We start from the raw sequence: 11,804 nt of genomic DNA, 5'->3' as shown, positions 1-11,804 counted from the left end.
TTACTGGTTTGCAATCTTCAGCCCGAGAGAAGAAAACTGAAAAGGTAAGAGTCACTGCTGCCGGGCTTTCTTTATTTACGAGCTCTTTGTTCAAAACGAGAAGGCTAAATCTTAACCGACGAGCTAAAGCTTCAATCCGGGTATCACAGTGAAGTATCATCTGGAAATACAAACATAACACATTTAAAGGGAATAATAAAATATGAGTAAGATAATGCTCACCTGTATTCAACTCCTGACGATATTAATATTATTTAGTGATAATTTATCGTAAATTATAGGCTACGTTTGACTTATATATTATCCTGATATAGATAATAAAATTTTAATGATACATTTGAGCGTCTGCAACACTGTTTCACATTCTGTGTAATAAAGCTTTTAATTGACGTTTCGATTTCCCCAATGTTTAAATATAATAAGACCTAGGCTACTGACTTTAATGGTATTACTGTGAATGTTATGGATTTTATATTAGACAAAAAAATATCAAAAAGCACGCATATCTGAAAACTGAAGTTCTGGGTGCTGAACAGAAAAAAGTCCAAAAGTAGAAAGAATAGTCCGCACACCAGAAGCTGCTCCAATTAAGTTACATTTAATGGAAAAACTACCACCAGTAACGCCCTCGCCCTTCATCAGACATGAACCATGGATTTTGTCATGGGCGGTTCTAGGCATGGGCCAACAGGGGCCAACAGGGGCCAGTGCCCCTGTAAAACTGAGCTTGGTCCCCCCCTTTGGCCACCCCTCCAAAAGGAAGAGCCCCCCCTAATAACACATACACAGTATTTAACTCACAATCTAGTATTTAATTCTGTTCCTGAAACAAATAGAAATCATGGTATTTCATGTTGTGTTATTTAATGATGTGCGTTATTATTTGGCATAATATATATTAAAGCGATCATCTTTTCACCTAGGTTTAATGTTCCTCTAAGACAAAACAACTGGCCCCAGTTTGGCCCCCTCAGCAAAAGTGGTCTAGAACCGCCACTGGATTTTGTATTCACTTTTTAAATATGTTATTAAGAAGTGTGAGAATAGAGAAACAGGTGTTTTATCTGAAATGCACACACCTATCTCAAAGTCATTTGCCCATGTGTTAGGGTCATAATGTGTCTGATAACCAGGCTGATTGCAGTTTGTCCAATGACTTTTGTCTTTCCCCTCTCTCTCCCTTCCTCCAGTCCATCATCATGACTTCTTGACGCCCGCCTCTTCATTCATTATGAGCGCCGCTTCGCTGGCCGTCGTGGTCGTCGTGGTCTTCTTCTTGGCTCTCTACCTCCTCCAGCGTTATGGAGATCTGCGGAAGCAGCAGCGGATGGTCCTGTTGGGGACGCTGCTGTCCTGGTACCTCTGCTTCCTCATCGTCTTCATTCTGCCACTCGACGTCAGCACGGTACGAAAACCACCGCAGCTCTTTTAAAGTCAATGCTGATCATTACAGTGTAACACCAAGTCTGTTAAACTTCAGAGATATAAACCTGTCCATTTAGGAAGCACTTGTGATTGTGAATCAATTTCATCTGAAAGTGACAACAGGTGCAACGGAGAGGCAAAAACAAGACATCAAAAAAAAAAAAAAAAAGGGAATGGTTTGCATGTGGTGGCCGCAGACATTTGTTTTCTCGTTATCCTTCCTGACCGATTCTTCTCTATTGTGTTCGGCTAGTGTCCTTGTCAGGCGGTAGCTACAGCCCAATCAGGTTGCACAGGTAGTCCCGCTCCTCCTGAATGGCACCTCCAAAGGTATAGTCACAAGTCTCAAGAGCTTAGAGGAGATACAAGGAGACCTGCTGTTACACAAGGAGAGCCGGACAGGGCCCAAAAATGCATCAAGCCAACAGCAGGACCAGTATCTGCTCCTTGGGTGGCATTAGGGGGGAGGGGGGGGCTGACGATCTCTACTGGGACTTGTGCACACAGCCCAACACCTTTCAGCTTGATTGGAATTCAATAGAAAACCACCAGAATGGCAGGTCTGCCATAGGTATCTGTTTACAGATGAGAGCAGGTTCACACTGACCACATACGACATGAATGGTATGCTGTCTGTAACATCATCCAGTATAACCGGTTTGGCGGTGGGTTAGTGCTGGTCTGGGGAGGCAGATCCTTGGAGGGTTACAAAGATGTCCATGATGGACCCTGACTGCTATTAGAAACCAGGATGAAATCCTCAGAGTGATAGTCAGACCTTAAGCTGGTGCGGCGGGCTCTGGGTTCTTCCTGGTGCAGGACAGTGTCCGACCTCATGTGGTCAGAGTGTGTCGGCAGTTTCTGGATGACGGAGGCATTGATGGACTATGGACTGGCCCTCTCATTGCCCAGACATAAATCCAGTTTAGTACCTGTGTCATGTTATGTGTCTGTCCTCACTGGGCGGATGATTTTGTTTCCATTGACTACTGTTACTTCATTTTGTTCTCTACAAACTATAAAATGTACACCAGTGAAGATTCTCTTCATTTTTCTGATCAGAGTCTCCCACCTGGCTTTGGTAGTTAGAAGTCTTTTCTTAGGAGAGAAAAACAGGATCATCAGGCTGTGCGTTGTGTTTGTTTTTTAGAACAGTCTGTGTCTGAATGAGGCTCAGCTGTGTGTTTTGTTGACACCGCTGTGGCCTCAGGTGTTTAACCTGCACCATTGTAATGTGATGAATAGGCTTGATCATGTGTTTCATGAAGTGTTTGCTTTACTGTTTTAAACTCTGCTCCTCTTGCAGACCATCTACAAGCAGTGTCTGATTGACAACGCACACCAACCCCTCACTCCTGTGACTCGAGCAAGACGCTCCAATCAGACGGATGAAAGCTTCTCTGTTTATTCAACTCTCAGGTAAATATGATGGTGGCACTGAGGGCCACACTTTGCTCATTTAAAGAGGATTTATTCCTTCAGATTGTTTGTCAAGGCCATCCAACATGATACAGTAATTTGTGAAAAAGAAAATCGTGATTAGATATTTCCACTTTTAAAACAAAGCAGTGTTGATCTCTTACTAAAGTGTGCATTGCCTTAAATCACAGAAATCTTAATTGGTATTTTTACTTCAGCTGGGGATGTTAATGATTAATCATGAATCGATTAATCATCCTTAAGAATTACACCGATTAAAAAATCTATTAATAGACAATCTGTTTTGTTTACAATTTTACTGACGGTCACATGTAATACCATTCTGTACCAAAAGAGGGCGACCTTCACCTTTGCAACTCAGAAAAACTACTGTTATTACAACTCAAGGAAGAAGTGGTACTGAGAAAAAGTGAGGCAAAAATGAAGCTGTCAGCAGAGTGTTTTCTGTTTATTCATGGTAATCTAATTATGAATGATTCATCAATTTTTGATTATTAAGGTGTTAAACTATCAGTTAAGAAAAAAGGACTGAAATTTGCAACCTTAAAATGTTTAATGTTTTTGTCTTCCAACATCATCATATGATGTCTCATTAGAGGCTTTTTTTATACAGAGCGTTTTTGAGAGATTGTTGGAGGCTGATTGTGTGTTTAATATGTTTTATTATGTCTCTTCATTAGACTACAAGTAACAGGTTGTGACAGTTTTTCACAACTTATTTTGATACTGAACACTAGGGGGAGCTGTGCATAAAGCTCCTGGTAGTTACATTCAGATGTAAATAGAAGCAAAAAAAATGTCATGGACCAGAAGATGCATTTAGAGCTAGATCACGCTTCACTACTCAATGACTTATTGAGATTAATAATAATAATAACTTGATTTACATGACACCTTTACAACATTGCTTCATATGTTAAATGCAAAGTAGATGCCATGCGTAAAAGTTTCCAGCCTTGGCTAATTTGCATCCCCTTTCCCCTTTCCCAGAGTGCTTTAACAGACAAAAGCAGAGGCAGGAACTCGGGGAATAATAAAAAAACAACCTCGACAATAGTGTAGAACTGCAAACAAAAGGGCACAAAGAAAATTAATAAAAGTGACAAGCAGGTCTCGTATGGCAGTTAAATTAGAATAGTTGAAATCAAGTCTCCTAAATTATTAGTTCAAATTCTTCGATATTCATGTTTAAGATTTAGGCCTCCACCTTGACACAATGATTTTTAATTATTCCATTTATGGTACCGCAAAAATAGAAAATAAAACTTAAAAAGTTAAGCAGACACAACAACCACTTTAAAATGGCTTAAAGTGATACCAGTTTGTATTGAAGAGAGTCTATGTTTAACATTTTTATCTCTGGCAAACCCAAGTGTTAGCGGCTTCAAAGCCGTGCACATGACTGAGGTTCAAACTGAGCTTCATGTATTTTTATATTCAAACCTATGTGTGTGTTTGTGTCGCAGGACACCACAGGCCTGTGAGGAGCCATGGAGCTACATCCCAGACGGCATCCTACCAGTGTTCTGGAGAGTTGTATACTGGACCTCTCAGTTCCTCACTTGGTAAAATCCTAACCACATCCTTCTCCTGCTGTGTGCTTACAGACAGATGTGTTTTCTCCTTATATTGATATCTCTCGTCTCTCTGTGTGTGTGTACAGGCTGCTGTTGCCCTTTATGCAGTCATACGCACGGTCAGGAGCTTTTTCAAGAGTTGGAAAAATGAAAACAGCTCTCTTTGAAAATGCTCTCTATTATGGCACCTACCTCCTTATCTTCATCTCCCTGCTCATATACCTGGCCACTCACCCAAAGTGGCATCTGACCTGGTGAGCCCAACCTGCCTGGATTCACTAAATATCCCATCACTAAGCTAAAGAAATGAATTGTGTGTGTGTTTGAAGCTGGAGCTGTGTCTACACATTTGTTTATAACACGTCAAACCTGTGCAGGTCGCAACTCCACACCATTGGCATTACTGCTGCCAACACCTGGGGTCTCTTCCTGCTGGTGCTGTTGCTAGGCTACGGCCTGGTCGAGATCCCGCGTTCTTATTGGCTCTCATCCTCCCATGGTTACCTGCTGGATAAGGCCTACTTCAAGGCTGCAAAGATGGCTACTGAGAAGGCCGAGGCGGAGGAGAACCTGGCGGATGTTATGGAGGTGAGATTTTATAAACAGTTTAGTTTTGTAAGAAAATAGGAGCTGGTACAACATTTAAAACATTGTTTTCTTTAGAAAGTTTCTTGTTTAAATATATTATGTTGAATTAAGCAAGTGAATCACAACTTCTCTTCAGTTTTTGATTCACCTGTTTTTTTAATTATTTAACAAGAACTAAACTATTTTCTGTAATCAGGAGGTGGCAGGTTGCCATGAATCTGTGAGGTACAACAGCAGTCTCAGGAAGTGTGTGGACACCATATTGACAAAGGTGAGCGAGTTTTACATTTAAACATTCTGATTGATTTTCTTTTGCTCTATTATTCTGTGCATCTTCATATGACTGATGTGTGATGTGTTCGCAGTGTCCCAGTGATTACCAAGAAGAGATGAGAGGGAGAGATGTGGAAAGCTCTAGTGGTGAACAGAATGCCATTCCCACCAAAATCCGCCTCATTAAGCTTCATAAAAAGGTAATTATTATTTATATCACTGCACTGTTATTTAAAAGGAAACATTGCATGAATATGGTTTGTTTCTGTGTATATTAATCATTTGCCCTTTGACCTGTCTGTGTGTGTTCCAGGTAATCTCTGCAGTGCAGAGGTACAGGCAGGCTCAGGTCCAGTGGCCCATCTTGTTGGATCAGGCCTTCCATCTCGAAGACGTCGCTAAAAGCCAGCTCAGCCCCGTCCGACATTTCACTCACAGCTTTCCCTCTGAACAACATCACGGCTGGATCCACAGGTTCATCTTTACTCCTGCAGTGGGTGAGTGCAATCTGTAACAAAGTCTCAACCTGACAGATGGAAAGTAAAATGCATTCACGTCACAACACTTATAAGTACAAATGGAGGTACTTCTTATTCATGAGCTTTGTTTTAGTCAACCACATTTCAGCAAAAAACTTTCTTTCATTTTCCACCACTGGTTGGATTTGGTTTTTACCAGCATTGCTTCCTTGGGGTCTTGAATGCTGTCTCTTTTTAAATCCATCAGTTCTAACCAGGCAGGGCGCCAGGATTATTTTCTCCCGGTGCTAAGGGGGTGGGGGGGGGGGCTTGACTAATATGTTGGGGTGCTATTTTTACAGTTTATATAAAAAGTAAACAATCATTTTACAATCATTCTGCACTACAGTTTTCATTGTTTAGCATTTTTGTGAATAGCTTAATAGTGGTTTTGTAGAGACCTTCTGTATCCCAACGTTTCCCTAATTCGGTCGATTTTGTGGGGTTGGGGTCACTGCCACCAAAAAGCTGCTTAATGTGTCATAATCCATTATTCTCTGTCAAAGTTTGACATCATAGTGATGTTAAAAAGCTGCTCCAGAGGTGTTCCGTCCAATCAAAAGCATTGATATTTGGGAAACTTTGTATAATTGAACTCTTTCTGCATAGAAATATAACCGTCAATTCAAACTAAATATGTATTTCAGAAGAACATAGAATTGAATTTGAATGGAGGTTAAGTGTCTAATTCTGCTCTTTTATGAATCTATTCCCACAAAATATGTCATGTGTGAACCTGTTAACATAACTGACATCTACCTTGATTGTTGTCCAACATTTGAACTGATGCATGTGTGTTTTTTTGTCCTATTCAGAGTGGTACTGGGAGTGTGTGTTCAGACAGGGTTTCTACAAACTGCTGGCAGTCGTCCTGTGTCTCCTCTCGGCAGCAGTAGTCTGGTCCGAGTGCACCTTCTTCAACACAAACCCCGTCCTCTCCCTCTTCGCTGTCTTTGTTCAGATGGCTGAAAAGCAACACAACTACATCTGTATCGAGGTAGGCCCGTGCCACGCGAACAAGTAAAGATCCGACTTTGGACTGAACAAGCTAACCAGCTTTCTCTTTCTCTTGTTTCTTTTCTCTCTCAGATGGTGTGCTTTGTCAGCATCCTCTTCCTGTGTTTCTGTGTTTTCTCCACAGTTTTCAGGATCCGAGTGTTTCACTACTATCACCTGGTGCCTCATCACCAGACTGATGCTTACAGCCTGCAGTTTAGTGGCATGTATGTTACTCAGGCGTTATATGGTTTATTATACGTGACATTATGGGTTTAAGAGAGACAGTGTTTTGAATATATATCTGTGCTTGATTTTATGATTTTTTCCCCCCCCTTCAGGTTGTTCTGTCGTCTCACTCCTCCTTTGTGCCTCAACTTTCTGGGCCTGATTCACATGGACTCTGCCATCTCACACCAAGACAGAATACAGACATCTTACACCTCTGTGGGTCTCACACAAACATGCTCACACACCGTCATTCAAACCCACAAAGATATATTTATACATACTGCACAGACCAAACCAAACCATGTTCCTCTGTCTCTCCATCTTTCAGATCATGGGCTCCATGCGTTTGCTATCTTTCATATCGGATGGATTCTACATTTATTATCCCATGCTGATACTGCTGCTCTGCTTCGCCACTTTTTACAGGCAAGACAATAACCAAACTCTATGTCTTACTTTTATCAGTTCAATGTAAACCTGCTGTAAAAGTACAGTCTGGTATACAATGTTTGTGGAGATGATGAAGTGGCCATATCGGTTTATTGAAGATACTTTGGTGTCAATGTTAGTGCAGCCGAAAGCAACAAAAGTGGAGATATCTTGTGATGACTAGGATATTTAATTTAGAAATAGTACCCCATTATCTTGTTCACATAAGAGAGCAAAGACAGGTTGAGACTGGACGACTGACAGATCTTTAATCTGTAAAAATCCTGCTAAAGTGAACTTTTAGTGTCCCGGTGGATAAAGTTAATCACCTGATTGTTAAGTTGGGCTGTGGTGTCCCTCAAGGCTCCATGCTTGGTCCTCTTTTTTTTTGTACAAACTGCCTCTTGATATTAATATATTGATATTCAAATTATTTATCTGATTAACCATTTGCTATGCTGATGATCCTTATTTATATATTACACAAATCTTCTCTCATCCTATCCTGTCTGTCAAGTAACATAAAAACAGACTTTTAGGAAGCTAGAGGTCATATTTGATGCTTACCTCTTTTTTCATGACCAAGTCAACTAAGTTTTTCAGTCATGTTGCTTCCAGCTTGAGTTAAACCTAAAAACTGATGCATGCTTTTTATATATTCTTGGCTTGAACACTGCATAAACTTTACTCTGATAACAGCCAGGTCTCCATCCACCATCTCCAGCTGGTACAAAGCCCTGCTATAAACTCCTTAGTGAGGGCATAATCAGATAACCCCTGAGCTGGCCTCCCTTCGTTTGCTCCCTGTTAGATTTCCAGTAGATTATAAACCATTTCCTCACTTTTAAGGTTTCAAACAGCATTTCTGCAATAACAACAGTAGAATAGAATAGAATTACTTTATTGATCCCAAACTGGAAAATTGTGGGTTCCCAGTACAGTATCTACCTGATCTGTTCCCTCTTGTCTATTAACATTTGCCATTGAAGCCATGTTTGTTACTTCCAGCACGAGGGTTGTGACAGAGGCAAGATTTGGCTTTTACTATAAGAGCATCCAAATCAAATTAAGGAACTCTGAACTCTGCTTACTGAACTCCAAAAAACTTAGTCTAGCTGCTTTAAAATGTATTTTTTATGAAAGCTGAAAGACATATGTTCTTTTCATTTCATTTGTTTTAATTGATCTTTTCCGTTCTATGATTTTTACACCCTTTTGGCTTTTGTCTCATTCCTTATTTTATCATCCTCTTCTGGTGTTATTTCCTTCTTTTTAAATGAACTTTTAATATTATTTACAAGAACTTCTATAGTTGAGACATTTGTTTTCCTGTTTGAATTTGCTGTATATATTTTGTGTGAGTGACCAGAGCTTGATGTGAAAGTAGCCGAGTTTGTCAAACCTCTAAGCGCTCAGATTTGACATCACTCGTCGTTTGAGATGTTATTAGTACTGACGGTTTCAGAGTGCAGACAATCTCTCCTTTCTCTTCGTACAATTTCCTGTTCTGTAAAGTAACTTCTTCGCCACAATGTGGTTAACTGATGTATACGATGCAGTTTGTAGGTTAACAGAGCAATAATGCACAGCGTCTCGGGGGGGAAAGAATGTACTCTGACTTGAATCTTCCTTTTTTTGTCCAACAAATTAAAAATATATTTTCAATTATTTATGCATCTTATACTTAACTATTTATAATTGTGTGTGTGTGGTTATGTAGCCTGGGGTCTCGCTGTTTGAACCTCCTGGGCCTCCATCAGTACATTACTGACGATGACTTCACGTCTGACCTGGTGGACGAAGGCAGGGAACTCATTAAAAGAGGTACTTGTTATTTTTTATCACTCTTCAAAGTGCAGGTATTGTTTGGATCTTTTATTGACTTTGTTTAGAATTATTTTTTTCTTACATGATTATTGTTTTCAGATAAGACATGTTCTTTGAAATGCTTGTTATTGATTTCTTAAACCTCGGTACATGTGCTGTTGTTTTGTATTGGAAAGCCATCATTATAATTATTGTTCACTCACTGTATTTTTTGCAATCGAAAGTGGCACATGCTTTGTCACATTTTGAACTTACATTTTTTTTTATTTTCTAGAAAGAAGAAAAAGAAATAAAGCTGAAGATGGAGAAAATCGCAGATGGGTCAGGATCTTTTTTCAATCAAATAAAAAATGTTTCTATGAAGCCAAGGAAATCTTCCCAATCCGCTGACTCTGTTTTCCACTGATTTGTTTTTAGTGTGTTGAAGTATTTACGTCCCTGTATTGTCGTCTGTTTCAGGCCCGGAGGGAGCGGTTTGGAGTCAATGGAACTTCTGGGCGGACCAGAGGGGGTTACACTGAGATCAAGGATAACCAGAGCAGCCCTGTCACACAGAACAAGAAAAATGGTATGCATGAGAGACGACTACAATCCCTGCATGGAATACAAATCTGAGAAGACTTTTGCAGCAGGGATGACTTGAATTTGTATTATATTCACATTTCTAAATCTGTCAAGAGATTAAGCACACCGGCCTGTGCAAGAAACTAAATAGCTGCCATTGTAGCTGTGAGGCGCCTCATCTGTGTAGAGGCTTTAAAGTGTGTAAGGTTACTCACAACAAGCCCCTCCCATTGCCTCTTTGTGCTCTGCTCTCAAAGGATTAGTTTCTGAGTTTACACAGTGAAAGGGACTGTGGTTATGGAACGTTTTCATGCATGCACAAGTAAACATCTTAAAGAACGCCTTTATACAAAGAATGATCCGGATAGGTCCATTCAGTCTTACTCTTAAAGGGGACATATTATGAATTATTATATTATTATCTCCACCCACGGACTCCACCCCCAGCCTAGAACAAAACTTTTGCACAAGTCTGCCATTTTTATTCTCACTAACGAAGGAGTGATGTCTACGGGGAAAACTCGGGGGGGGTGGGGGGGGGGGGTCATTGCATTTAAAGAGACACACACACCAAAACGGAGCGTTCTGAGAGAGCTGGTTTATACAGGGTCACAAACCTCCTCTGGTGCTTGATTCATGTTATATCTTGACCAAAGCACAGCACAGATGTTTCATTTAGACCACAGGGGGACTGTTTGAAAAGGTGGAGAAGTGGTATCATCTTTAAAGTCAAAAGAAAACTGTTTCTGCCTAAAACCATTGATAGAAATGAACCCATGTATTTATTTTTATTTTGCCCTTATGTCCATCAGAACGTTTATGTGCTTTAAGATAATCCTGACATTTTGACATTAAGGTTTATTGTATACATTACTCTCTGCTTTCCCAGTCATCACATTCACAAGACAAGATGTGGAGTCAGAGGAGCAGCAGAGACGCTTACTGCAAGACAATTCCAGTGATGAAGGTTCACCAAACAGAAGGTGTGTTCAGCAATAAATACAACGAGGCTGCAGAACATTTCAAACAGGCGTTCTTAATCACTCACTTTGTCTCTGTCTTCGACTCTGTAGGTCAACAGGAGGACGTTACCTGTCTGTGTCACACTCTCAAACAAGACTTTTTGATGATGTTTGACATGCAGATGACATGAGGGGAAAGCAATGAAAAAGTACATGCTGGAAATGGAGATAAAAGACTGAACATTTATCATCCCACACCTCAGGAAATAAAAGGGAACATACTGTATCTGAGACATGGACATGCAAACAGGAAACCAACTAATGTGAAATAAAAACCCTTGGTGGAGGGGTTCATACTGTATCTCAGCTGATTTCTGAAAATGGATTATTTTCTGAGAATGTAGAGGGATTTTAACGCTCCAAAAGCCTGAACCTCGTGTGTGAAGGGCCAACCCTTTTGAAGTATCATTTTAGTATTATGTTTTAATAATTGTGTTTTGCATTACCATTGTACAACAAATTGAACACTGATTCGTATTCAAAGGGAGGACATCATCAGCCAAACTTACTTCTTGTTGTGAACGTTGTGTTTGGAATGAGTTGTTTATATAAAAAAGGACCTATGGCGACTTACGCCTACTTTCTAAAAAGGTTGCACAAGTTTTTTAAATGCTTGTATTTATGATACTGCATTAAAATGAAAGAATTTTACCATTTTTAAACAGAAATCTGTATTTGTTTGTGAATTAATCGAATGAACGGACCAGCACAGATTCTTTGCTGCATCATAAAAATGCTTGGTTGTTAAAAATTATTGAAGAAAATGTCTCAGAAGTAAAGATAATCTTTGGGTTATTATAAAACAATATGAGAAGTTTAACTTTCTTAATGAAAGTTATTTTAATTGTGGTACAATCGACTTATTTATGCATAAATAGTAGTATTGTATAGTTTATTTGTTTATAATTTAATGT

The 11,804-nt window shown here is 39.8% G+C and overlaps 1 protein-coding gene across 1 annotated transcript in view; it reads left to right on the top strand.

Moving 5' to 3' along the window:
* Positions 1-11,633, top strand: part of lmbrd2a (LMBR1 domain containing 2a) — an 11,723-nt gene extending 90 nt beyond the window's left edge. Inside the window, exons 1-18 of the mRNA XM_061038863.1 lie at positions 1-44; positions 1,191-1,405; positions 2,732-2,844; positions 4,332-4,430; positions 4,529-4,696; positions 4,820-5,030; positions 5,227-5,301; positions 5,396-5,503; positions 5,617-5,800; positions 6,637-6,818; positions 6,911-7,044; positions 7,159-7,264; positions 7,377-7,474; positions 9,198-9,301; positions 9,579-9,625; positions 9,764-9,872; positions 10,758-10,851; positions 10,942-11,633. The exon at positions 1-44 is cut by the window's left edge and continues 90 nt beyond it. Coding sequence (XP_060894846.1) covers positions 1,232-1,405; positions 2,732-2,844; positions 4,332-4,430; positions 4,529-4,696; positions 4,820-5,030; positions 5,227-5,301; positions 5,396-5,503; positions 5,617-5,800; positions 6,637-6,818; positions 6,911-7,044; positions 7,159-7,264; positions 7,377-7,474; positions 9,198-9,301; positions 9,579-9,625; positions 9,764-9,872; positions 10,758-10,851; positions 10,942-11,005 — 2,070 coding nt within the window. The 5' untranslated portion in view covers positions 1-44; positions 1,191-1,231 and the 3' untranslated portion in view covers positions 11,006-11,633. The remainder of the gene's footprint in view (positions 45-1,190; positions 1,406-2,731; positions 2,845-4,331; positions 4,431-4,528; positions 4,697-4,819; positions 5,031-5,226; positions 5,302-5,395; positions 5,504-5,616; positions 5,801-6,636; positions 6,819-6,910; positions 7,045-7,158; positions 7,265-7,376; positions 7,475-9,197; positions 9,302-9,578; positions 9,626-9,763; positions 9,873-10,757; positions 10,852-10,941) is intronic.
* Positions 11,634-11,804: the final 171 nt, after the last annotated feature.

The sequence above is a fragment of the Labrus mixtus genome, chromosome 5 (assembly GCF_963584025.1).
Source record: "Labrus mixtus chromosome 5, fLabMix1.1, whole genome shotgun sequence".
NCBI lineage: Eukaryota > Metazoa > Chordata > Actinopteri > Labriformes > Labridae > Labrus > Labrus mixtus.
The sequence above is the reverse complement of the archived record's forward strand: the minus strand, read 5'-3'. Positions and strand labels throughout refer to the sequence as shown.